The sequence below is a fragment of the Syngnathus acus genome, chromosome 17 (assembly GCF_901709675.1).
Source record: "Syngnathus acus chromosome 17, fSynAcu1.2, whole genome shotgun sequence".
Taxonomy (NCBI): Eukaryota; Metazoa; Chordata; class Actinopteri; order Syngnathiformes; family Syngnathidae; genus Syngnathus; species Syngnathus acus.
In genome coordinates, this window is record NC_051102.1 from 10,505,671 (window position 1) to 10,531,953 (window position 26,283).

The 26,283-nt window shown below is 44.7% G+C and overlaps 4 protein-coding genes across 7 annotated transcripts in view; 2 read left to right on the forward strand and 2 right to left on the reverse strand.

Moving 5' to 3' along the window:
- The window catches only part of chd8 (chromodomain helicase DNA binding protein 8), a 27,071-nt gene extending 18,913 nt beyond the window's left edge, over positions 1 to 8,158 (reverse strand). Inside the window, exon 1 of the mRNA XM_037276001.1 lies at positions 8,152 to 8,158. Coding sequence (XP_037131896.1) covers positions 8,152 to 8,154 — 3 coding nt within the window. The 5' untranslated portion in view covers positions 8,155 to 8,158. The remainder of the gene's footprint in view (positions 1 to 8,151) is intronic.
- On the reverse strand, positions 16 to 25,947 carry trim110 (tripartite motif containing 110). Of its 3 annotated transcripts, XM_037276021.1 has the most exons (11): positions 25,607 to 25,947; positions 25,319 to 25,354; positions 25,150 to 25,239; positions 22,549 to 22,691; positions 2,117 to 2,634; positions 1,952 to 2,047; positions 1,649 to 1,882; positions 1,502 to 1,524; positions 1,162 to 1,307; positions 810 to 1,081; positions 16 to 701 (listed from the first exon to the last, which is right to left on the reverse strand). In XM_037276021.1, exons 4-11 carry the CDS (start codon positions 22,625 to 22,627, stop codon positions 432 to 434), a joined length of 1,638 nt encoding a protein of 545 aa, XP_037131916.1. In that variant the 5' UTR covers positions 22,628 to 22,691; positions 25,150 to 25,239; positions 25,319 to 25,354; positions 25,607 to 25,947; the 3' UTR covers positions 16 to 431. The 3 variants fall into 3 exon arrangements, with proteins under 3 accessions (XP_037131916.1, XP_037131915.1, XP_037131917.1); XM_037276020.1 differs by having other exon boundaries at positions 25,150 to 25,230; positions 25,319 to 25,947; XM_037276022.1 differs by lacking the exons at positions 22,549 to 22,691; positions 25,150 to 25,239; positions 25,319 to 25,354; positions 25,607 to 25,947 and adding an exon at positions 3,325 to 4,265 and having other exon boundaries at positions 17 to 701.
- Positions 4,369 to 11,275, forward strand: sall2 (spalt-like transcription factor 2). The gene is made up of 3 exons (XM_037276016.1): positions 4,369 to 4,659; positions 6,878 to 10,490; positions 10,650 to 11,275. The coding sequence occupies exons 2-3, from the start codon at positions 7,119 to 7,121 to the stop codon at positions 10,932 to 10,934; spliced, it is 3,657 nt and encodes a 1,218-aa protein (XP_037131911.1). The 5' UTR covers positions 4,369 to 4,659; positions 6,878 to 7,118; the 3' UTR covers positions 10,935 to 11,275.
- Positions 12,127 to 21,841, forward strand: mmp14b (matrix metallopeptidase 14b (membrane-inserted)). Of its 2 annotated transcripts, XM_037276019.1 has the most exons (10): positions 12,128 to 12,548; positions 18,269 to 18,417; positions 18,506 to 18,628; positions 18,875 to 19,182; positions 19,747 to 19,908; positions 20,002 to 20,159; positions 20,226 to 20,364; positions 20,450 to 20,600; positions 20,675 to 20,790; positions 20,965 to 21,841. In XM_037276019.1, exons 1-10 carry the CDS (start codon positions 12,432 to 12,434, stop codon positions 21,456 to 21,458), a joined length of 1,917 nt encoding a protein of 638 aa, XP_037131914.1. In that variant the 5' UTR covers positions 12,128 to 12,431; the 3' UTR covers positions 21,459 to 21,841. The 2 variants fall into 2 exon arrangements, with proteins under 2 accessions (XP_037131912.1, XP_037131914.1); XM_037276017.1 differs by having other exon boundaries at positions 12,127 to 12,548; positions 19,747 to 20,159.
- Positions 25,948 to 26,283: the final 336 nt, after the last annotated feature.

The window sequence follows — 26,283 nt, forward strand, 5'->3', positions numbered from 1 at the left end:
ACATCATCATACACGATGCCTAAAATATGCTCTCATCAAGGTTCAATAATGCTTTTTTTTAATTTCATTTCATTTATCATGCAGTCATTAACATCTGTTTAAACATTTACACCAGGAATTGCTAAATATAAATGAAAAGAGTATTTTATGAGGGCAACAGTTTGAGCAGGTAACGACTTAATTCACTTACTGTACATAAATTCCAATTTTTGTATAGAATGACAACAATTAATTGAGCTGTTCCATTGTATTTCACTTAGTTGAACACATTTCAATGTTTGCTTATATATAATATGACACTGAATGCAAATGTTCCAGTTTCTATAAGCCACTTCTGACAAACAAGCTGATAAGGTGAGGAGGCTCCAGCACGTTTCACTCCAGCTTACCATAACAGTTCAACTATTGCCTACACTCTTCCCTTGGTCACGTCATACTTTCACAATTGAAATATAGCTGTTGAGCTCTGATTTATAAAGTCCAAAGCCCAAGGACACTGGTTCAGTGAAGGTGGTCCAGAAAGTGTGGACATGAGTTAGGTTATTGGCCGCTCCAACTTCAGAGAAGGTGATGGTGCCAGCACTGTAGTCCACAGCGACAGCAACACGGTTGCCCGTCATTTTGTATGCGAGACGTGTTTTCTTGCGGTCGTGCCAAGCAGCCAGTTTCCCGTCATGTTGTTGGGTCAAACTCCATGAAAACTAGGAAAAAAACAAAACATTTCGTTAAGTGGCAAAATAAAATCAACACCCATCAAAAAATCTATCGGATGGATTCATTTTTTGCAGTGATTACAAATACACACATACCGCGTTGTTCCCAAAAGAATTTCCCTCTTTCCCTTTCCGTCCAATACTCATATAGCAGACGGCAATATCCCAGAATCCTTCGGCTTCTAGTTCCCAGTAGTGAGTCCCGGCCGAGAAATTCTGAAGTGTGAGGACCTGCGGCCAGTGGTCGAAACGTTCTGAGTGAGCCGCATAGGGCAGACGTGTCTTAACCCTCGTGACCAATCGCAGGTCATCAGAGATGCTCAGAAGAGGATGAGATGTATTGGTATCCAGAGTCAGAGGACTGGTCACTATGGTCAGGAGGAAAGACAAAAAAGACATCTCCAGTCAAAGTTCTAAAGACCTTTGATTTAGTATATACGTTACTCACAGAGCTCCCTCTTGAGTTCGCTGAGGCAGCGGAGGGTGGCGGTGATGAACTCTCGATACTTGCCCTCTATGTCCTCCAAAATGTGCTTCCTGTCCAAACTAACAGGTTCTGGTGTGAAAAGGGGACTGCTAAGATCAGCTAGTAACCTACAAAGCAAAAAAAAAAAAACACACACATCTCAATGGATGAGCAGAAAATGAGCTACTTCAATGTTTGCTGAATGTTAGATCAGATTTTGTTGTTGTTTGGATCTAATTTGGAGAAAAGTATAGACGTGACTATTGTGATTGGTGCACTGCTAGTACATACAAAAAAAAAAAATCTGCTACCATTGACTTACTTTGTGTCATCAGACTGAAAAGCCTGCGGAAAGTCAAATCACCACAGTAATTAGTTCTGTGGCCAAACTACATTTCCATACATTTACTACAAGTGAGATCCACACATACTTGTATTATCCAATCGTGATCCCAGTGGCCTAGCTTACCCAGATGAGTAGGAAGGGGTCACTTTCAGCTAGCAGCGAGGTCAAGTAGTGTTGGATGCTCATCGTCTGGCTCACGTCCTCCTTCACTTTAGTACAGTCTTCATGCACGCGCTCAATCATTTGCTGTCTGTCCTTCTCCGTGAGCTCCTTTAGACCCGCAACCAGTTTCTCCACTTGGACCTGCAGTTCTGAGCCCAGGTGCTCCACTTGTGTATTTTCCTCCATCAGACAGTCCTAGTTAAGAAGATGTGGATTACCTTCATAAGATCATTTGATTTGAGCAAATGTGTCATCATTACTCACTGCAACGGTAGAATCGATGTTGGCATACTCTTTGAGGATTTCCTCTCCATTCTTGACTTTCTCCTCTGACTTTCCTAGCAGCGTCTGGAGAATCACCTGAGAAAACACCATTTGGAGCAACGTTAGTTCCGAAGCGAACGGTAAAAAAAACGCCCAACAACGAACCTTCAGATCCTCTTCCACCTGTCTTAGACCTTTGACGTTGTGCTGAACGTGGGTTCCCTCCAGTAGACAGTCACAGCACACATAGATCTTCTCATCAGCGCAATAGTAGCGTAGAATCTCCGTGTGTACGGGGCACTTTCTCTGAGAAAGGTCGCCGAGCGGGTTCACCAACAAATGGGTGCTAAATGCAGGTCTTTCCAGGTGGTGCCTAAGGTGTTCCGCACACAGCGACACTTCGCACCGTAGACACGTTTTGACCGCCATGTGCACCAGACCTTCATCCACTTCCGGGGAGCAGCAGTCGCACAGCACTTGACCGTGCTCCTCCACGCACTGAGGGCAGGTAAAATAATGACCTTTGCCCTCACCGTGACCAGTCCAGGCCTCACGGATGCAGGCAGGACAGAAGCTGTGGCCGCAGGGAAGTGGGAGGGACTGGCTGAAGTGATCTCTGCAAACGGAGCAGGTCAACTCTTCTGTCGTGGAGCCCATTATGAGGCGAGGTTTACCAAGTTGTACTAACAACACAGTGAGACAATCATTTTAATATTAGGAAATAAAACAGGACAAAGTTATTCTTGTTACATATAGAACCACAGGTGGAAAACATATTTGTACCAGTCTTGTGTGAGAAACAGAAGTACTAATTCCACTCCTCTACGTAATAGTAAAGTGGTACAGACGAGGGCTGTCACGATCGAAAACTTTTAGAATTGATTATTCGATCAATTATCGCAACGATTAATTGAATAACCAGACACCAGTTTATTTGCAGTAAATAGTATTCAAAACAATTCCCCCAATACTGTTTGTCAAATCATTATTTTCGTTTAGCTGGTATTATTTAGTTAAAACAAATAAATAACAGTTAAGCAATATCACACATGAAAGATTCCTTGAGATCGGTTATTGATAAAATGATCATATTTGAGAGGCTGAAATCAACAGATTTGGACAATCTTTAGTTAAAAACAGTCACAGTACAGTTTAGGAAGAAATGGCATCATTGGCATACATTCCATAAAACAAGGTTGAAACACGGACACGTCTTAAGTGGAAGGATCAGGAGATCATCCTTGACAGCTTGCTGACCTGTTTACTGTCATCTGTTGCATACCCAATCTCAATATATTGACATATTAAATGAATAGTAGCGTGTTACATGGGGAAATATTTTGAGAAAATATTACGTAGAAAAAGGTTGCTACCTGAAGGTGTCGAGGTATTTGCAGTCAGTGGCCATCGATGAGGTAGAGGTGCTAACTATGCTGACCCGTGGTTAATCCCGAAGGATTCAACTACTGTAGCTCCTTTAGTGTCTGCACAGGCTTCAGTGCAGTCACGTGATAGTGAGATGGGAGGGGGCAATATTGTCTTGTATAGTACACTGCTCACAAAATGTAAGGCTTTATGCAATAAGGCACTGAAACACTGAACAGTTGGAAATGTGCATTCAAAAATTTAGAGATATCAAATTAAGATTGCCTCTATAAATTGGAATAAATGCCTTTTAGATTCATCCCTAGTTGAGTCTGCCCTTCACCAAAAGTTAGCTCATGTCAAGATAACCATAGAAAGTTGAAGAAAAAAAAAAAAAGCTGAATAGTTTGAAATGTCAAGCAATGGTCAGTGTGTATTTTGTGGAGGCCAGACTTTCATGTATGTCACACATTCATACCACGAGGACTGCAATAAAGAACAGGAACGCAATCAACATTAAAAATGCAAAATAATCTTGTGATATTTGCCAAAACGGCCACACCCATGCAAAATATGAACTCGTTTTACAGTACTGTCAATGCTTGTTTTTGAGCGACATCTAGCGGCTTTGTAGGTGTAAGACACGTTCTTTTACTTGCTGATTTTAAACAGCACACTTGATTTACTTTGATGTATCTAAACAATAATATATATGAATAAAGATGTTCTAAATAGAAATGCTTTATTGCACTTCCTATTTATACCGTATTATACTTTCAAGTCAGCCTAAATTTACGTAATAATGATTTGGAATTTGAATCTTTTATTACTGACAGGCCTGAGCCAGCCATTGAAGTGTGTGTGTGTGCGTGTTTTGTGAGAGACGCACTTGGAGAGCTAAGAAGGAAGGAGGTAATCGTAGTCACTTGCCCAGAGGATCGCCTAGCTGTGAGGGTCATTAATTAGAACAGACGGACAGACAGACAGACAGACGGACGGACGGACAGACGGTCCCGTAGAGAGCGCAGACAGGCCCTGAGACGTTCAAAGACAAACAAAAAAACAAGCCTCCACCTCTCTCGATCCGCACCGTCATGCCCACCCGGATGTCACCGCAGCACACTCGCGAATAGTTGTTTATTTGTCAGTAAATAAAGAAAAGAGATTGACAAGGGAGATAAATAATTGAGGGTGAAAATGCAGCTATCCTACTGCGCATCCCTGGTGGTGAATAGGGAAATAGTGCGTCAGTGTCCCGTCTGAGAGGAGGCGTCGATCATACAAGCTCCGGAGCCTCTCCTCCTTTTTAGTATTCCGCAACCAAAATCATCCTTTGAAACATGGTAAGTTCTTTTTGTATTACGGTCATGAAGCTGTGTCGCCTATGGTGGCCTATAGGGGGGTTGGGCTGCACATCCGGGACATTTTTTTTTCTCCGGTCATAATATTTTATGAATCATAACTTGTTATGATGTGGGGGCGCGCGCGGCGTGCAACAGGTGCTCGTACAGTAGCGGGGGCGCGCATTTCGCTGCCATACATATTTGTGTGCGTGTTTACAACGGACATGGCACGCCTGCCTGCCCGCCTGCCTGCCCCGTCGTCGTAGTGTTGGTGAGATGGCACCACCGGATCTTGCTGACATAATGGACCGAGTCATTTATTCTTTTTTCTTTTACAAATTGCGCAAACGTTTATGTCATGCTTAAATAATTTTTATGTAGCTCAGAACGATCCTATCGCCTGGCTCGAAGAGATGAGTCCAACGGGTTTGGCTCGGTTAGAATACAAAGACCACGTCAGGTTTCCAATGAATAAAACGCCATTTTTACGATGACCTTATTTGTGGATCATTTCACTCCTCGCTCGTCATGCGTCTTTCCTTTCTCCAACCAGTGCACCTCTCTCTCTCTCTCCACGTGTTAAACATGTCGGCGTGAGGGTGAAAAGGGGAGCATTGTGTGTTGGAGGAGGCGATGCTCATTCAGCTGTGCTCTCCCAACGCCATTGTTGTAAATTCCAGCTCGTCTCAAGCGCCTTGTTTACCGGCTTGGAGAATGATAGCATTGAATCGTGACAATCGACGCACTTTGGCGTGTCAGAGACCTTCTGTTACAATTGCACGCCATGAACGAGCATTTTATTTGCACCCATCGGAGCAAGTAGCGCAGGAATTCCAGACTCGGCTTAAGTACATCGATTTTAAAAACACAATTTGATTTGTTTGCTGTCTGGATCATCCAGGATTAGAATTCACTCCAGAGGGTGATGAGTCCCAGCTCACCATTTGAATGCCAAGTAGTAAATGAACAAGTAAGCTGTGTGTGTGCGTGTAGGGGGGCGAGGGGGGTCATGCTGCATTAAAGTACTCTTAAGTACATGTGTGAAACAATACTCTGGTAAATGTAGAAGATTCAATTACTGTACTTAAAAAGGAAAAAGTATAGAAACTGCACTTGGGTACAAAGGTGGAAAAAAAAATATCTGTAATACCAGTTTTATCAACAACCCAGTAAACGGACCCAACTTCCTGGGTTAGTCCTATTTTTAACGCAGCATTTTTAAGGGTGCTAAACTCATCGAAACGCAATGTTATGATAATTGTTGTTTGTGGAATATTAATTAAACAGGAAAAATCACAGGCGTCGCAGTTTTCTGAAGCCGAGTCGTGATTGGTTGCGACCTGAGACTTGATGTTATTTTCAGTCGACAGCAAGGGTCAAAATGGCCGCCCCTGAGATGGATCAAATTTGGCTACTTAACCCATATGCCACAAATGCAACACCAATGCATACTACTATACTCTATTTCCCCCTCAAGACTGGATAAATCAATTGCATAAAAATGCAATTAATCAATACAAACAATTCCACATAATATACAGAAATACTGACAACAAAACTCAAGTCACAAACAGGGCGTGTGAAGTTAATTTTGCATTTCAAACCATTGTCTGGCTAAAAGAGGGAAAAGGGCGTGCTGCAGTTGTCGTGGATAGTTTATGTTGTCGTCTTGCCGCAGTGATTAGTTGCTTTGACGGCCTGTAAAAGTGAAGCAGCTTCACTTTTTGCTCAAAAGACACAGGCCACACAATAGCCTCATCCAAAGACAAACACGAGGGAGATATTTGCCATTGTTACTGAATGCGGCCTAATATTGTAAGTTCAGGAGTAACCCAGGTCCCACATTAGATTGTGCCACTTCTTGCAAAGTGCTTTTTCCATATACAGTCGACGTAAGACTGTTTATGTGGCCATGAGTCTTCACATCTGTCTCTTGATCCTTTTTGGCCAAAATAAGATTCCTGTTGGTCTGTGAGTCATTTGCCTGCCAGGATGTTGTTCTTTTCTTTGCATGCCACCTCCTTTTCTTGGCCTTTCTGCTCGTCCTTAAATTATATCTTGACTGTGACTGCGGTCTTAGCGGACGGAGTGCAACAAAACATTGGGCAAAAAAAATGCGGCCAAAAAATATGGTGCGTAACACAGACCAAGATATGACTCCTTTGAACCCTCTGGAGGTGTTAATGACATTCCAACCTTTTTTTTTTACTTTTCCCAGGTGTCTCTTTAGCAGTGAGGTCATATCCAGATTCCCCCTCGTTCTCGTCATCGTTTCTTTCCTCAAAGTATCCAGCTGCCCGCCCGCTCACCTCCCACAGACTCTCTATGTGAAAAGGATCCAAAATATTCAAAGCAATCCCTCTACCAGCCGCTCAAATCCCGGCAACCCCCACCTCACTCTTCGACCCGCCCGTCCGTCTTCTGCGAGTGGCCTCCTAGACTCTATCAGGGGAGCCCCCATGGCCTCTCCCAAACTGGGCCTATCAGCCACCACAACCTCCTCATCGTCATCATCTTCTGCATCCATGTGTCCTCCACACCCAGGAAGCCCCAGCCGAGTACCCGAGGGTCCCCCGAGCCCCGTCACTCCGACAACTAGTCCAGGCGTGGCGTCGGCCTCAGCCGCTCCCACTCGGGCCCAGTTGAGTCTGGCTCTTATTTTAGAAGAGCTCCGGGTGCTTCAGCAAAGGCAGATTAACCAGATGCAAATAACAGAGGAGATCTGCAGACAGGTACTTCGTCTGGGTGGGGCAACTTATTCTCTCGACACGCCTTCTCAGCATCTTCTTCCACCCCTACCTCAACTCTGTCTGGAAGACAAACGGGCCAGCAGCCCAACGAGTCAAACTCCTGCCACCGAGCCTTCCGCAAGTGTGGCTCCTCTCCTGGCCTGTTTTTCAACCTTACTTCCCTCCCAAGTGGCCAGCAAACCTTCCAAATCAAACAATGCCTTGTCTCAAATCCTGCAAACGTGCAAGCCGCAAATGGAAGCCACAGGTGCAGACGCGGGGCTAAATAGTTACCTGAGAGTCAACACGCAATCTTCCGACCATTCCGCATCTTCAACCGCTGCCATGACTTCCTCCGCCTATCCACTGGCTTTATCCTTGGCTCTACCGAGCCATTATTTCAATGAGAAACCTCCAAATGATATCTCCATGACTGAGCACGGCGGCAAGAGCTACCTAAACACGGCCCTCTCGTCGGTATCCCCAAACGCACAATCTGCTTTGCAATCCCTCTCTGCAGGGGCCAACCTCTCATCTACCTCTTCCTCCGGCAGTACTAGCCGTCTCCAGCACGCTTGCCGCTTTTGCGGCAAGGTTTTTAGCGGGGACTCGGCCCTGCAGATACATCTCCGATCACATACCGGGGAGCGGCCCTACCAGTGTCCCGTGTGCCTGAGTCGCTTCACCACCAGAGGCAACCTCAAAGTGCATTTCTTACGCCACCGTGAGCAAAACCCAGAGCTCTCCCTTTCGCTCCTTCCACCATCTTTGTTTGGCGTGGCTTTGCGGCCCACTGCGTCCACAGATATGAGTCCGACTAGTAGCAACAATAGTGCTTTGAAGATGTCGGACAAGAAGCCAAAAGGCCGGCCTGAGGACGACGTTTATGGAAATGACATGGAGGTCCGTGGTAGCAACAGTGGGTTCCCTCTAGGGGCATCTGGGGGGTCCACCCCTTGCACGTTACCCTTGGCTCCAAGTGTGGATCTGGCTTTGATTTCACATTCCTTGCTTCAGCTTAATAGGGCAGCAGCTGTAGCAGCTGCAGTCTCAATTGCCTCTGGCTCATCTTACTCGTCCCCCTCCACCTCCTCGGCCGCCTCGTCTTCTTCGCTAGCCACCTCCTTACTTTCAAATGCGACGTTATCGTCGCCGTCTACCATCGCGGGGTTGCTGAAGGGTTCCAAGCACTCCAATAACTCTGATGAAAACACCCCCCCTCAAGCTCCCATGCTTTCTCCTGCCGCTTACTCCCAGCTAGCCCACCTGCCTAAGCTTCTCTTCCCATCAGGTTCCTCCAGCTCTACCTCAAGCGTGCCACACTCAACACTGCACCCGGCTTTGGGCTTGCTCTGCAACCCGTTACCCTCAAATCCAGGTTCCCACCAAGGAGCCTCTTCCAGCTTCTCAAACATGACTTTCCCTTTCTCTCCATTTCATAAACCCGTCAGCACTGCCGCGTCCTCTCTAGCTATCTCTACACCTACATCGGAAACTTCCAAGTTGCAGAGGCTGGTGGAGAAGCTGGAAAAGACAGCCTCTCAGTCAACTTCCCCATGGACTTCTTCCGCTATCTCCACCTCCGCCATGGAGGCGCAATCAAGCGATAGCAGCACTTCTACCACATATATCATGGCAGCTCCACCCTCCTCTACCCCGGTGGTCTCCACGTCCGTTTCAAACTTCACTCGACAGATGGTCGCTGCCCTCGGCATGGGCGTCAATAATGCAAGTGCCATTGCAGGGGGCTTGCTACCAGCGCTGAGCATCACAGGTGCAGCCAACAGCTTGGCAAGCAATCAATGCGGCGTGTGTCTTCGGGTTCTGAGCTGCCCCAGAGCGCTGCGCTTGCACCAAGCCACGCACCTTGGAGAGCGCCCTTTCCCATGCAAGTTGTGTGGAAGATCCTTCTCAACCAAAGGCAGCCTCCGCTCGCATCTGGCAACCCATCATGCTCGGCCCCCCAACGCTCGCGTCCACAATTCGTGCCCGCTTTGCCAACGTAAATTCACCAATGCTCTGGTACTCCAACACCATATTCGTATGCACCTTGGAGGTCAACTGCCCCCGGTAGGCACTGATGATTCTGCCTGTGAGATGACAGCCCAATCGAATGCTAAACAACCCGAGTCCAACATGGGCGAACAAAGCAATGCCAAGAGTAAAACACCTCAACCTGGTAACCTGACAAGCCTATCCCCAAGTCCACAATTTCAAAACGTCGAAACGGACTTATGTCCTACTTCCGATGCTCAATACGCCGCGACGACGACCAAATCTGGCTTTTGTAGCGCAGACCTCAACCCCCCCAGTGACCTTAGCCCCGACCCCTTCATGAATAGTGCAACCCGAACTCCACCAGAACCCACGGATGAGCCTCCTTTCCTTTGTGCAAGTGCCCCCCTGCCACTCACCCAGCAAACGGACGAATTTTCCCGTATCGACAAAGACGACAGAAGTGAGCAACCCTCCGGGGATCTGCTCTCCAAATCATCTTCACCTGTTTCCCAAACCACTGGACTGCATGACGTTATGGCCGTGGACTGTGATGAAACAGTCACTATCCCCCCCGCCAGATCAAATCCGCAGGAACAACAAAGCACACCTCCTACCTTTGCTTACAACTGTCCGAGTACAATTGCTTCTTCTTCAACACAGAATCAAGATGTGACTCCACCTGTAGGCATTCCAGCCCCCGATCCAGGCCTAGTCTCCTGTGGGGTCCAATCACCTGGACCTAGGGAAGACGACGGAGATGAGTTTTGTACTCCGACAACACCAACGCGAGCAGAAGTGCCTGAGGAATACCCCCAAATGATGTCAGCCTCAGAAAGTGCAGAAAGTAGTCAAGGAAGTGATGCACTTAGGGCTTCCGCTTTCACAAGGGACCCAGGTCAGAACTTTAATTTTGCCTCATATGACAGAAACAACCAAATAGACGGTGTGAATAAGATGAATGCATCTACTCCAAGTGAAGCACCGGAGGTTTCTGTTCCTCTCAGCCTAGCCCCGACTCTCCCATCTCCAATAGCTCGCCCCGAGAAGAAGACCTATTGCTGTGCTGAATGCGGAAAAGCATATGCTAGTCGCAGCGGACTGAAGGTAAGAAAAGAAATGGAATCCATCACAGAAGGGAACACAATAATACAGAGCATCAAAAAATGCAAATAAACAGTTTTGTCATCATTTTGACATCGGTGCTGCATGCTTGCTCTTTTGCGACGTGAAGCTAATGCTATTGTTTGATGTTGTCATGCGCAGGGACATATGAAGCACCATGGTGTCGTCACCAAAGCAACCCGCTCTTTAGCCCGCAGTAGTCGTTCATGTGCTGACCAAGCTCAGTCATCGATAGGAGGTTCCCTGACCATTCCGGCCTCCACAAGTGCAGCGGGTTTCTGGAACCAGTACCAAGCCTTCCTCAACAACAGTCCTGGGTCAACCGATGATACTCCTCCGACCAGCCAGGAAATAAACGAGCCTGCAAAATCCCCTTTGCAGTCCGAGCTGGAAAAGGGAGCGCCCGATGAAGCGGGAGATGAATGAACTTGAATGCCTGAATAGTGCTTCTTTACCTTCATGTAGCTTTGTCATTTTGATAGTCACAGTGATGTTTGTTTGTGAAAGTTGTGAGTCAATGGGTTTGGTCTTATTGCAAAAAACAGACATATTGTATATCACACAAATGCAATTATTCAAGTAAATCTGTTGTCAGTAATTGCTGTGACAAGACTGGTGTTGACTAATTAAGCGTATCAATGTTGTATGTCAGATCTGGTTTGGTTTTCTGTTCGACACTGAAAGGTATAACGTCTACCTCAGGTACGGTTTTCAAATCTGACCTATTACCAAGAGGCTCAAGCAAAAGAGACTTCCTTCAGAAAAAAGTTCACTTTGCAATAACAAACCAGACCAATGCATTTCTGTGTGGAATATTATCTTGTTTGTCTCCTATGTTTTGATTGATAGTATTTACAGGACAATAATGCATTGTGGACTAACCAGAAGCACAGCTGCAGTCTTTGTGAAGCTACTGAGGACATAAACAATATGAATGTTGTTTGGTGCAAAAGTAACCGGTGGCACAAGCTACAACAAATGATAGCAAGTTTATGTTTGTTGTGAACTGTACATTAATTATCTCTGTATTAAAAAAAAATGGAGGAAAAAAAGGACAACCGAAAAGAACAATCCTATTTTTTTTTTTAAAGGGTGAAGTCAACACAAAAATGTTCTTTACATTCTTCACTTTATAATTATTAGTTTAGTAGAATGTGAGCGATAGATGGCGCAATGTCTCCTGTAAGTCACCGTAAGATGCATCTCAGTACATTCACATTTATGGTCAGTCTAAGAATCAAGGGAACCTAAAGGGGCATGCATGTGGTATAATGCAGATTTGAAATAAACCCAGAGTACAAAACTGGAAAAAAAAAAAAAGACTCCCCCGTGGACATCCGTTTTACTTAATAAGTCCTCCCTTCCAGTATAAAATAATGACAATTAACTTGCTCCGTTTTTAAATAGTGTTTTGTCACTCTGCAAACTCAGGTAGGGCGATGGCGTATTTAGGGTCACCTAGCAAAAAAAAAGAAAATAATAATAATAAAGACATCGTTGTTGCGCGCAAGCTCGAGGGCGGGCATTTTCCTGACAGGCTGCGGAGGGGAGGGGAGGGGGGGGGCGTTGCAAACTACCACCACGTATACTTGGAGGAGATAGGAAAAGGGGTTGCGGCTAAAAAAAAAAAAGGGACACAAGTTCAGCATTTCGACCAAAATAACGGACTTTTTCCCCCTCCTCTAGTCTTCATAAGTAAAACACGAGAAGAATGCATGTTGTTGCGAACTAATTTGAAGTCATTGTAGAAGTTGCAGGCGCTGGTAGCCGTCAGGAATCCGCAAGTTTTCTTTCTTTCTTTCTTTCTTTTCAATTTGTGTTACGTACTGAGTTTCTTTTGGAAGCATGTTTTGACGACGTGCAGACTGCGTGAAATTTCAAGACAAAACGACCTCTTGCTGATACTTTAACTCGAGCAACGAGATGGCACGGTGGAGGCTGAAAGTGCTGCTGCGACTGCTGCTGCTGCTGGCGGTGCTGCTCTTCAACGCCAGCACACAGGCCGCGGCGGGGGGGACGGAGAAAAAAGTCAATCCGGAGGTGAGTTTGGACAAAGGGGGAAAAAAGACTTTCAGATATAAAAAAATAAGCGAACCACTTTTAACATGAAGTCTTAGACATCCTCTAATTGTTTTTCCACATTTCATTCAAGTGTGATAAGAAGTAAAAAAAAAAATCTGAAAAATGATGCTGAAGTCCAATTACAACTTTGTACATTACTTATTGAGTTTAATGGCCAAGAAAAAACAACAACAAGCATACCTAATTCTTTGATGCTAATGCTGTGACCATAAAGTATGCTCAGGTATTGTGTGACATCATTTATGATAGTTGTCCAAAAAAATGGAAAGAAATATTTTTGTTATTATTGTTGCTGTGTAAAACGTTTAATACTATAGGAACTACTAAATACTATTTAGAACATGAAATACTAGCTTAACCCCCCAAAATGTTATGCTTTCATTTGTTTACTAATGTTTTTTTCCTCAATTCACTGCAAAGGGTCACAACTATTACACACAAAAAGCAAAAGTTTTAATGCTTGACTATTTCAGCAAAGTCACCCTTATGAGGATAAAAAGATGATGAAATGAAGGGGGGGGAGAATGATAGTGGGTTACAGACAGTAAGTTGCATGAGAGTTTATCAGATAGTTTTTGCGGTCCATGTTAATACAACATGGACAATAACGTCAGCAAAAGTCACTTGTTGTTGGCATTGTGCAAGATGGGAAGGGCTATGACCGGGGTTAGCGGAAACAGCCCATGAGCACCATTAGCGCTCCTGAAAAACGCTGAGGAGTGCTGAGGATGCAAAAGCAAGGAAGCATGAGAACGTAAATGGGCAGAAATCTGAGTTTGTATTGTGGTCAGGGCAGAGTCAGAGACAATTTTTGTGGGCACGGGAGGGGGATTTGAGGACTGTGGCTCCGTTAATATTTAGGGGGATGGGGAAATGTAATTGTTGACATCTGTCTTAAGTTACGGCTCAGCAGTCTAGGAGACGTACTTCAGCGTTTCTGAGAAAGAGTCAGCTGTGGAAAAACACGGCTCACTGATAAGGAGCAGCAGCTTTTCATATTTTTCTGTCTTTTTAGAATAATTACAACAACGGACAGCATGATTGTTTTGATCAGCCACTGGTGCCAAATATCTTCATGATTATTCCAGCTGCCCTAGTGGAAGAACGTTACATTAGCTCTGCTGACCTCCATTCAAACGCCAAAGGAAAGGGACGATTTATGATTCAAAGTAAACACAGGAGCAAACTCAGAAACCAGAGATTATTTCCCAGTTTAGGGTTTGCATATGTTTGTAATATGTGCAGGACAGTCGTCGTCGGATGATAAAAACCTGCATGTGAGCGCAACTTTCAAAATGAAATCACTGCATATTGTATTTTTTTCATGACTTCATGGTTTCTGTGAGGGCCACTCAGAGCCTGAGTGCCGACCAGATGTGGCCCCCAGGCCATCATTTGCGGAGAGGTCTGCAGTAGAATGTTTTTTATGTGGAGGTCTCACAAAAAAAAAAAAGCCAGTTAAGTCATAAATTTTAATTAAAACCTAACACATTGGAAGGCAACATTAACGAGGCTAACCTAAACACTTGAATTCTGGGGAGAAATGAATCCTTCCATTGAGAGACAAATGGCAAAATCTTCTCATCTTTTTTTGGGGGATTTGCACCAAAATGTGATATATTGACTTAACCAATGTTAAGAATAAACCTCACCAACTGTCAAATTTGAGCAGAATCTCTTCTCGATGCCGTTTTCATTGAATTGCAAAGGGCTGCCGAGTTACAGGATCATTTGAGAAATTATAAAATGTAACAATTATTGAATGCAACAAGGGATATATTGAACTAATTACAGTGTTACACTGTTTAGTCCCAGTGAGGATGTTCATTTGACGTGGTCAGCAGCTTTGTGTCATTGTAATAAACACTCACGGCGGATGAAGTCATTTCCTTTCGTTTGACTAATTGACTCGAAGAAAGGATGTGGGCATTTTGGTTTTTTGCTCGGCCAATAAAACACCTTGTCGCGTTCACAAGCTTTCACTGCTACAAGTAGAGATCTGTTCCTATAGACATCCAACAAATATTTAAAGGAATGGCTGTCTTATGAGATCATTTGAAGTGAAATGGGGGAATATCCACTGAGGACAGTGAGGGAGGGGGCTGTTGCAGAACACAAAAGAAGACATTGTGGCCATGTGACTGAAAGCTAGAAAAGGAATTATTATCTGGATGAACAAGTCATAGTATCCATGCATACATAAGCCTCTGTGTGGGACATATAGTTGATTATTTTTTTGCACGGACAAAGAAGTAAGACAGGAAAGAAGGAAGGATGTTAGGCTATTTTTTCATTGTGTTATGTTATAGACAAAGACACACCCCGGTCGGTCATAAAGGCTGGGTGGCCCGAAGGAGTGATTGATGTTACAGGAAATGAGGTCATACCCAAAGTGGTGACCTCACTCAAAGGAATTGTAGCTCTGAAAAATGACATTACAAGTGACGTCCACTCTTTTTGGGAGACCTTATTGACCTTGGCCAGAGAGAAATTTGTTAACGTCACTTGCCAGATTCGACCCTCAAATGTGTGTGTGCACTAGCTTGCAAGTAGCCTATAACAAAGTGTGACAACTGATGGGAGTCATTTTCAGGATAGCAGCGTGAGGGGCATCCAGTCCATCTGGATGACTACCATGCATCACTGTAGATCACCCTTTTTTTCCATTGGCTCGGCCTGGATGGAACAAGTGACTCTCTGGTTCTCATGCTAACTCCCTTCCTATGCAAAAGGGACATCCTCCCTCCCTCCCTCCCCTTTGATTGCTGACCATACCTAGTCTTCCATGTGGGTGGTTGTAACTGTAAATTTCAAAGCGCTGACTATGCATGTTTGATCTGAGGAATTAAAATGAAATAAATCTGTCGACATGGACGTTAAAAACTGTTTCCAAGCGGCAATTTCACATATTCCACTTCAAAAGCCTTTTATTAGTGTTGACAGTCATCGTCTGCGTAGTGACCGTTTCCGCTTCGTACCACCGCTTAAGTTACTCAGCTTATTAGCGGTGTAAAAATAGCATCGTTCAAAAGTGATTTTTTTTTTTTACGTCACATGCAAAGGCCTTTATAAGGATGGATGGGAGCACTAATGCTCAAACAAGTACTCTGTGTCATACAGCAGCAGTCTTTTGAGTAAAAAAAAAAAGCGAGTATGTGTGTGACAAAGTCTCAAATATCAGTCAAACTGGACCTGGAACAGCGGTTTCCTTGTACAGAGGAACCTGTGAGGTCGAACATGACTAGTTTTTCCCATCGAAAAATTCCAAATTGAAGTGTTCCCCAACTAAACTGCGGTTGGTCTACGCTGGCTTAAGTTAAAAAGGTCCAAGGTCGAATGGAAAGTTGATTTGTGTGAACCTCACGCAATTTATTTTGCAGCCATTTTAATTGATTTGAATACCCCTTTTTTTATTTATATTATACTCATCATAACAAATAGCCAGCCTTTAATTTTTCGAGATGTACTTTGCTGTCTGTGTTCATTTAATTTTTGGACGTGTAAGGCGGACTTAGTTAAAGCTCGCTGGAAAAACTTAAAACCAAAAGTCACCGTTGGACCATCTGTGGTACAGCTGCATTTCTGTCACAGCCATGTGACAGTTGATCCACTTTTCCTGTTCAGCTCCAAAACAATTTTCTTTATAATCTCACCCAAAAATTCCTCTTAATCCTAATTTCCTTTGAAATTTAAATGACAATTATTATTATAACTTCATGTTAAAGTGAAACCAACTGTCAGTTTAAAATGAATGATCAATTGTAGTTTCGACTGAAGTTGAATCGAATCATCCATCAATTGGATGATTCATTATCCACCGTTGGCCATTCCGTTTCAATGCCATAATCCGTCGTCTTTTTCCCCAAATGGTGTGCAATGAGACACTGAGTCTTTATGTGTGTCCACTTCTGCCCGATGTTTGAGTCACAACCAGAAAGGGCTCATTCAAAGGTAAACTAGTGTAAACACTCAAACCTCCATGTCTCCCTGACACACACCAAGAGTACGAAATTAAAGCCACTTCATGCCAAAGTCGGTCAAGTTGGATCAGAATCAGTTCTTTCTGTACTAGTGTACTGTAAACCTACAAGGCCCAAGCCTATATTTAAGAAGGTTAGCTCACCCAGGTGCACAAATGGTTCTTCAGAGGAGAAGCTACGACTAGCATGTCAACCCGAGGAGCAACAGCAGATGGGCTTTAGCGCAATGATTGATAGGCTTTCTCTGGGTGTGGTCTGAGGCCGCTGGGTTTTCCACGGAGAATGAACGGGTGGGTGGAGTGATGAGGCAAAGACAGACTTTGAGGTTTGGATGCAACGCTGGATGCAGAGGTCCCTGACGTTCAAGCGCCACTCCAACCATCTGCTGAGGTTTGCCCGAGGCCCCGGTCTCAGCCTGGGACTCTCCCTCCCTCCCTCTCTCATTTGGCTGCGGTGGCCTCGTGTGCCTCGCAGTTCTGAGTTCAGATCTCGGACTTTTTGGTGTGACCTGCATATGCATAAGAAGTACGTAGTGATTAAACGTGGTCCAGTGTGTAGGGGAACATCTTTTTATATTGACAGGAGAGCAATGCAAGAGGAGGTCGAAATATTTTTGGGAGGCTTTTCGATCTCTGGAGAAGTCTACTGAAGGTCCCATATGGGCCGACAAAATCCGATCTGGGTTTCATTTGCCTGCGGTGTGAACGGTGAATGGAACAGGTTTCAACTTGTACAAATGAGGTCAAGGGAATCATACTGTCAAAATCTCTTCCTCAGTTAAAATATGTTGTCAAAATAAATAGCAAGCAGTGGAATGCGCAGAAACGTAATCGACATCTTGAAATGGATCAGCCGTTTGAAACACTCCTGAAATTCCTGATGGCCACCACGCCCACCTCTGATCTCAGCCCACTGCGTTGGAATTAAGAAATGATCACGTTATATCAAATAAAAAAAAAACTGAATATCACAGTGGGTTTAGTTTTGCCTTCACAATAGCCTCAATGTTATTTTTTTTTTACTTTGGGTCACAGAGGGGAAAAAAGCTGCGTGGGAGATTTGCTGAGCAAAGCCGCTGGCGTCTCTCCAGATGTCAAGCTAGTGCTGCGGTCAAATGCTTTTTCCAGCAAAAGTAAGGTCAAGTTCAGCATGAGAACTCGGAACAACTTGATGACCATGGCAGCGCTGACACCAAATTTCAAAGAGTAACTTGCAAGAAAAAGTCTTGTTAATGTTTGACTTTCAAGAGGGAATTTCCTCAGGCGGTTCCTGGCTCGCAGGGGTTTCGTTGAAACTTGAGCTGTGTTTTCAGCGCTTTAGACCTGTTTTGACTTTCAAACTTCGATTTCGACACTGGCTGACAATTGATGGTCGACTTAGTCACTGAATGGAGAAATGCCAGAGAGGCTTCAAATGATGCTGCTGCTGTTGCTGCTGGCACCAACACACAAAAACAAACTTCTTTTTTGCATCAGTGTGGAATCATTTCTTTTCACAACAGCTGCACTTAATATTTCAACATGAGGTTCGCGTGATTGGCGGCATCCAAACACATTCTGTTTTATTATCCAGGTCAAAGTTCAAGATGTCTTGTGTCTCTGTTGTTGAGGATTTTTATGTCTGCCTGTTTGAAGTCATTTGGAGTCACTTTCTTCTTAGTGCCATAACGTATTTCTCTCTCTTTTTTTTTTTTTGCAGTCTTGGCTGCAACAATATGGTTACCTTCCCCCAGGGGACATGCGGACCCACACTCAGCGTTCCCCTCAGTCCGTCTCCTCAGCCATCGCCGCCATGCAGAGGTTCTACGGCCTCACGGTCACCGGCTCTTTTGACACCAACACCATCGAGTGAGAAGCCCGTTTCACTCTTGATCAAATTCACTTCCGTTATACGCCGATGAGAACACTTGTGATCAAATGTGATGTTTGACGACAGGGCAATGCAACGACCTCGCTGCGGTGTGCCAGACAAGTTCGGTGCTGAGTTGAAGACCAGCTTGAGGAGAAAGCGTTATGCCATCCAGGGCCTGAAGTGGACTAAGAACCAAATCACATTTTCGTAAGTGATTCGGCTTTTGCGGGTCACAGCCTGTTGTTTCGAGGCGGAATTTGCAGGGGCGACACTTATTTACTGTACGTTGTCTCCTTGGCAACACAGCGAGAACTATTGACAGCCATAATATCATAAAATAATGCTTCGCCATTACAATCATAAAACAGCGCCTACACTTTCCCTCATAGAACAATAGCAGTATTGCGCCATCATTTTGCAACTTTTTAAAAGACAATATCTGACCGTCCTCAGAATACAGAACTACACACCAAAGGTGGGCGAGTACGAGACCCACGAGGCCATCAGGAGAGCCTTCAAGGTGTGGGAGAGCGTCACCCCGCTGCGATTCACTGAGATTCCCTACCATTACATCCGGGACAAGGTGGAGGAGTTTGCGGATATCATGTTATTCTTCGCTGAGGGTTTCCACGGCGACAGTAGCCCTTTTGACGGCGAGGGAGGCTTCCTGGCACACGCTTACTTTCCCAGTCCCGGCATTGGGGGGGACACCCATTTTGATGCAGCTGAGCCTTGGACCATTGGAAACCGGGATCTGATGGGTAAGGGACCACCACATTCATTCACAAGCCAACACTAAGTCCAGGGAAACGTGTTTAGGTGCTACAAGCGCCGACATGTCCTACTTTGTATCGGTATGAGGGAGTTATGTACGCTATAGAGATGGGGAAATGTTTATTCATGAATTGCCTTGAGTCACTCTTCACATGACGTGCAAGTGTTAGCACATCTTGTACTGTTTGTCATTTACAGACAGCTCAAGTTATTTATGTGCTTGTGAGTCACCTCCAAGTCGCCCACAAAATTTGGCAAGGCCATGAATTGCGTATCCGTCTAATTGCTGCTTTGGAGATTGGAAAATTGCATTCAACGACATCAATGAAATGCTTCGTAACAATTGGATAACTACTCGTTACTCAAAACGACTAGTGGGCAATTGGGTGCTACCAGAGGCTACTACTTCATAATACATGTTCAAATGGTTTTCCATATTGTCAAACTAGTATTGGCCCTTTTCCTCTGAACGGTGGCTACTTAGCTCTCCTCACTTTTCACGCGTTGTCAATGCTTTACCGATGGGCGACATCATGTTTTGCCGCCTCCAGGCAATGATATATTCCTGGTTGCCGTGCACGAGTTGGGCCATGCTCTCGGTATGGAGCATTCCAGTGACCCCTCAGCCATTATGGCTCCCTTTTACCAATGGATGGACACTGACAACTTCCAACTTCCCGAAGATGACCTCAGAGGCATACAACAGCTTTACGGTGGGGTAATCAATTTGGAACATCTCGATTTTCCCAAGCAGGCGGGAGAGGACTATAACTCATTTCTACTTTGCCCACAATTTCCTCTTTCAGGTACGGGATCAGGCCCTCAGCCCCCATTTGTGACACCTCGAATCCCAACTGACACAACTCCCAGCTATACACCAGACAAACCTCATTTCGGCCCAAATATTTGCGACGGACACTTTGACACCATCGCCATCCTCAGAGGAGAAATGTTTGTGTTCAAGGTAAACCAAATCGATCTTGTTTGGACACGTTTGGGGGTTGTTACGAAAATGACGTTTTGTTTTCAGGATAAGTGGTTCTGGCGAGTGCGAAACAACCAAGTGATGGATGGCTACCCCATGCCTATTGGTCACTTCTGGAGGGGACTTCCTACTCTCGTCAACGCTGCTTTTGAAAGAGAGGATGGGACATTTGCTTTCTTTAAAGGTTCCTATTTGACCAAAAATATCCAGTGGTTTGTTGAAAACAATAGAAATAATCGTTATTATTTGCATCTCCCCTCTCCGATTAGGTGACAGATACTGGGTGTTTAGTGAATCCGTTCTCGATACTGGCTACCCCAAGAAGCTAAGAGAAATGGGGACCGGGCTCCCGAAAGATCGGATAGACGCCGCACTTTATTACACTCCCACTGGACAGACATACTTCTTCAGAGGAGACAAGTCAGTCTGAAACTTTTTCCCTACTTTGGAATTGCAACATACTTTATGAGGTGACATGGCTTTCCTTTGCGTAGGTATTACCGTTATAACGAAGCGTCGCGGAGTGTTGACGATGGTTATCCAAGGCCCATCAATGTCTGGCAAGGAGTGCCCGACAATATCAAGTCAGCCTTCATGAGCAAAGATCAAGGTAAGTGGTGTTCCTGCAAGTCAGCTCAGACGCTTTAAAAGTTGATCACTTGAATGCAATATCAGCAAACAAAGACAAACGAGAATGTGCAGTGGAACCTCTAAGGTTGAACATAACTGGAAATTAACTGACAATAATAATGCACAACAAATAATGTGTACCTTTCCTCCTCAGCGTACACCTACTTTTATAAAGCCAACAAGTATTGGAAGTTCAACAATCAGATGATGCGAGTGGAGCCCGGCTACCCAAAATCCGCTCTGCGGGATTGGATGGGTTGTCCCAACGAAGACCCCAAGACGGACGGAGGAAGAGGCGGCCACGACAAAGACAAGGAACAGGACCACAACAACGACGACGACAAGGACAGAAGCCGAGACAGGGAGACAGACAAGGAGAGGGAGAGAGAGAGAGAGAGGGAGAGGGAGAGGGAGGAAACCGAGACAAAGGTGGATCGGGAAGAGGACGTGGAGGATACGGAAGTGATCATTATCGAGGTGGACGAGGAAGGAAGGGCGGGAAGCGGAGTGGGGGCGGCAGCCGTGGTCATTCCTTTGTTCCTGTTGGTGTGTGTGATCGCAACGCTGGCCGCTTTAGTGTTTCTCCGTCGCTATGGCACTCCTCGCCGACTCCTCTACTGCCAACGTTCCTTACTGGACAAGGTGTAGTTGGAACAGGAGAGGAGGATCCAAAGAAAGAGAAACAAATGGAAGGTGATGTTGGACAAAATAAGATCAAATGTGAAGAAGAGCAGCGCGCTTCATTGTTGAAACCACTGCGAGGTTCTTTTTTTGCTCTGTCACGCACGCAACCACTCGGCCCTTCCATTTGGTTCTCTGTCCTTGTGGGGACTGACGCCAGCTCGCTCACGGCTGTTTGTTTGTTTTAGCCTTTTTCAATGTCTACTTGTCAAGTTGACGTCATCGGTCAGCGTTTGTGGCCTCGATTGGAGCATGTTCCTCGTGTAAGCAAATTGTGTGCTTGACCCCCCCCCCCCCCCCACGCACCAGCAATATACTGTACAACACACACACACGGTTCCTTTTGCACACACACACACACACACACAGACACACACACACACACACACTCATGCAAAAAGCACATTTTCTTTCAACCACAAAGTCATTGTGTTTTTTAAGCTTCCAGTAAAACAGAACCGAGCCAGTGTGAACCATAAAAGGGAACGAAACCATCAGCATGAAACTCTGTGTTTTCCCTTTTTCTATAAATGCTGATGTCGTCATTATTATTATGACTATTACTATTATTGTTGTTGTCTGTGTAATGAATGCGTTTTTGTACATTGTCATTAAAAGGTCCTGCTGGACAGTGACATACCGTTTTGAAAGTGGCCTTAATTTTATATGTGGGAATAGTGAAGTGGGGACGCGGGTGATTATTTGTTAATGAAACTTGATTGTTTTTATTTGATCTTCAAATGAAATAAATCCAAAATCTGGAAAAAATGGCTTCCATTTTTCATTGTTTACCATTTTACAGTATGGTGCTAATTTTACTCGTCACGGGTTTAAGAGGACTCGCACAGCAATGATGATGATACTAGTGATGATGATAATAATGGGAACCATCTCCTTTTTCGCAATGAGATTGTGTCTGTGTTCTTTACATTTTGGACATTTCCTACAAAATAAAGACATATCAAAAGTATTCATGTGGTGTGACTTTCACTTGGCACTACTGCTTTGACCTGTGTGTAATATAACATAATGCAAGATTTAAAATCAATTATCTTACCTTTTTTTGCCCTCCTTCTGGTCTTCACTGTCCTCCTGGACCTCCAGCTTTCTTGCTCCCCAGCCACTCCACTCTCCATTAACGTGGCTTGGAAAATGTCAGGCCCAGGAATTGGGTTGGAAAATGAGGAATGCGTCCAAATCCTAAGTAGAAACAGGGATAAAAAGGATCGACCCGTTGCATAGCACAAAAAGTTGTATGGTTGGAGCGGCATGTGGGATTTCGGTCTTTTTTTTTTAGCAATTGTTACAGTTGGTAAGCATTTGATTAAGTAAATGGGTCATGCGTGCATGTCGAATATGCACTCAGCATTTGCATGTGTTATTAGACCGACCATACAGTGGGGACTGTCTTCCATTATGAGATAATAAAAGTTAAAAAAATAAAAGTAAAAAAACAAAACAATCGCAGGCGTCAACCGAGTTCAAAATGACCTAAACTGTCACATAACCGTCGTCTATGACGTGTTATGGCAGCTGTACCACTTTAATGCAATAATAATCATCTGTTATTTTTTTTAATAAAAAAAAAAAAAAAAAAAGGCGCCCCGTTGTCTCTGGTTTGCTGAATTGTTTTGAAGAATCAGGGCTGGGGGGGGGGGGGGTGAAGTCACGAGGCTGTTTGCAGGATGGAGGAGGAGTGTGTGTTGGAGGGGGGATTTAAATCACATTTGGAGACCAGAATGATGCAGAATTCCATGAGCTACATCTGGAAATGCAACTGCATCCCCAGGAGCACAGCAGGACATGTCATTAATAGGTCAAAGCAGTCAAACTATATATTGCTTATATAGATTGTGTCATGGCACACAAACAGTGCTTCTCAAATGTGTTTTCTGTCTTTCCCTGCTGATTCTGCAAAGTGAAGGCAAGAATCAGCACGACTCTGCATAGTTTCCTTCCCCCCCCCCTCCTTTGTGTAACTGGAGACGTTTTTCTCTCGACAAAACGAGCCACTTTTCCAACCAGCATAAAAACAAACAAAAAAAGATGTTGCAAGATTACACGTTGTTGACTGGAAAGTCACAAGGTGGCCTCGTGTCTAATGTCACAAGCCTTATTAATAAGTGATTTAAGACTTTTTCTCGTTGCGGGACACTTCCTGTTTCAGTTGAATGTATTTGGCCTGCTGGCTGATGAGTGGAAATTTCCTATTGGAGGAGGTTCTGCTCCGGTCCATTGTGCCTCCTAAAATGGCCGACGGGTATAGAAAAGGGGAATGGCAGGACAAAGCTCAGCGAGAGAGAAGCCTGGGTAACTTCCCTATTAAAATGAGAATGACTGTTGACCTCTGCCTGGCAACAAGGATGTCGGGTGAGGTCGTTCATAAGAATCCTGTCAAGTGGCCTACACATGGATTTCATTTGCATCTATTAAGGGTCTGCCACATCCTGCTACGTGCAGCGGGACCGCAAACAGGGAACACAAGGGTTTGCTATCATTGTTCTTTCGATTTTTTTTTTTATTGTTCAGTCAAACGCATATAATGTGCATCCCAGCTGAGTTTGGGAAAAAGGTCAATTATTGGTGTATGCTTCAAATTTATTTCATGGTTTACCATAGTAGAATCGACTTTCTCAGCAATACACTTTCATTCACCATTGGCCTCTCCCACATGACTCTTAAGTGTCAAAATGAGGTTTTGTGCCGGGCGTGGTGCACTATTGTGTGGGTGGAACAAAAATGCAGGTGCAAGGAAGTTGAAGCATCAACATTTGCCTTTTCCCCCAAACCATGTGCCTCATGCGGCTCGTTATGCCCCTCGAGCCTGGCAGGAAAACACCGCTGACGTAAAATGCTGATTCAAGCTCTCCTTCCTGGTTGTGTGCTAAGGCCACCTGGCCTCATGCTGACCTAGTTGTCGTATCCACAAGGAAACCCCCTCCCGATGGGAACTTGTCAGGATAGTGGACTCATTCTATGCCTGAGCCCTTTCCTCTGCACGCTGATCGTGAGGTATCTATCATACAACCTAATACATGTGTTTTTTTCTTTCTCTCTCTCTCTCTGCAGAGCTCTTCTTTTACTGCTGCATCTGGTTTCCATAAGCGCAAAGATGTCATCACAAAGACGGGAGGGGGGTCCATGCGAGGCCAAAATCAGAGCGAGTGGCAAGATTGCTTTGATCGTGTCTCCAGCTTAGGTTTCCTTCCAGCTTTGCTTTGCAATGAGAGGAAATCTATAGAAGGTGCGGCCACGTGACAACAGAGGAACATATTGAATCCAGACAAAAGTCAACCAGACGTGCCGAGATCAGAGAGGCCATATGAGAGGTGGTCTATGAAAGAGGAGCTTAGTACCGTAATTTTCGGACTATAAGTCGCACCGGAGTATAAGTCGCACCAGCCATAAAATGCCCAAAAAAGTGAAAAAAACCCATATATATGTATATAAATCGCTCCTGAGTATAAGTCGCCCCCCCACCCAAACTATGAAAAAAAACCGCGACTTATAGTCCGAAAATTACGGTATGTCTGTGTGTTGAGTGCCGGACACAAAGTCCTATGCGGTTTCACTGTGGAGGGGAAGCATGCGTGGGATGCTGGTGGGAGAGGACCGCTTACAGGGCAAAAGAATATTGCTTTGACAGGGTATTTCTTACCAGGAGCGGTCTTGCTCAGCTGACTGGTGGGTACCGTTGACCCCAGCTGTGGACAAGACGCAGGTGGTCCTCCAGCTGCTACTATGGATTCTGAGAAGAAGAAAAACATAGTAAACTTAATATGCACTAGCAACCCACAAATAATAATAAATGAAATGGGACCACTTACAGTCAGTTTGCAATGCCATATGAGCTCCGCGTGAAGCTCTGGAGAAGACAAGACCCGGAAACAAAATACCCACCAAGAAGTCATCAACAATGCCCTCTAGTGGCCGGAGGAAACCTCTGCAGTAGCTACAGCAGCTCTATTTTCTTCGTTAAGCGCCCAAATCGACTGCCTTTAACTTCAAACTTTTCTTTTGTCCCCCATCATGAGGGTTTGTGTATAAAAGCTTCCTTTCTCTAGGAAATTTCCGTCTTGATCTCGTTTTGCCTCTTGATCGCCGCTCTTACTTACTTTCTTTCTTTCTTTCATATTTGCTTCGACATCTGAACTGTCCCAGTTGTTTGTCTGCCAGATAAGATGGCAAAGGATTCACCAGTCCAGACGCGTGGACTTGCATCAGGGTAGAAAAATGTCCTGCTCAGCGACCAATGGGCTGTAATTACACAGGAGCTCGAGCAGCTGTGGTCTGCCGGATGAACGTCAAGAGCGAGAAATTGAGCAAAGAAGTAAGAAAGGGGATAGGGGGCAAACTCGTCATTTACACACAACGAAACGGTAGGGAGGAAACAATCAGATGAAATATAAGGATTTAAAAGAATATCATCTTTGACGAGGCAGTAGACTGCAGATTTGTTCACCATCACTCACACGATATTGAGTCAATTGAACATGTGGTTAACGCCATCTTGTGGACAGTTGTTGTACTACTATTAGGATTTGAGTTCAAGGTTTAATGTTTACAGTACGTGAAATTATTTGTAAACGTCATCATCTGGCAACCACTAGTTGAGTTATAAATATATAGTAAATATATGTGCTCAGAACAGTTAAGCGTGTTCATAAATAAGCACTGTGCAATTCAGTTTGTTGCATTGTAACCTGTGGAACCTCGTTTAGGTAGTAAGTAGTACCTGGGTAGAGGTTAAAAAAAGCTTTTAGTCACTCTTGGGATCACTGTGCCACAAGCT

Coding starts and splice junctions, on each gene's coding strand:
- sall2 (XM_037276016.1), top strand. CDS start 7,119: ATGGCCTCTCCCAAACTGGGCCTATCAGCCACCACAACCTCCTCATCG. Junction 10,491..10,649: donor CTAGTCGCAGCGGACTGAAG/GTAAGAAAAGAA, acceptor TGTCATGCGCAG/GGACATATGAAGCACCATGG.
- trim110 (XM_037276021.1), bottom strand. CDS start 22,627: ATGGAGAGTGGAGTGGCTGGGGAGCAAGAAAGCTGGAGGTCCAGGAGG. Junction 1,525..1,648: donor ACCCCTTCCTACTCATCTGG/GTAAGCTAGGCC, acceptor GACTTTCCGCAG/GCTTTTCAGTCTGATGACAC. Junction 702..809: donor ATTCTTTTGGGAACAACGCG/GTATGTGTGTAT, acceptor TTTTTTTCCTAG/TTTTCATGGAGTTTGACCCA.
- mmp14b (XM_037276017.1), top strand. CDS start 12,432: ATGGCACGGTGGAGGCTGAAAGTGCTGCTGCGACTGCTGCTGCTGCTG. Junction 12,549..18,268: donor AGAAAAAAGTCAATCCGGAG/GTGAGTTTGGAC, acceptor TTTTTTTTGCAG/TCTTGGCTGCAACAATATGG. Junction 19,183..19,746: donor TGGAAACCGGGATCTGATGG/GTAAGGGACCAC, acceptor TGCCGCCTCCAG/GCAATGATATATTCCTGGTT.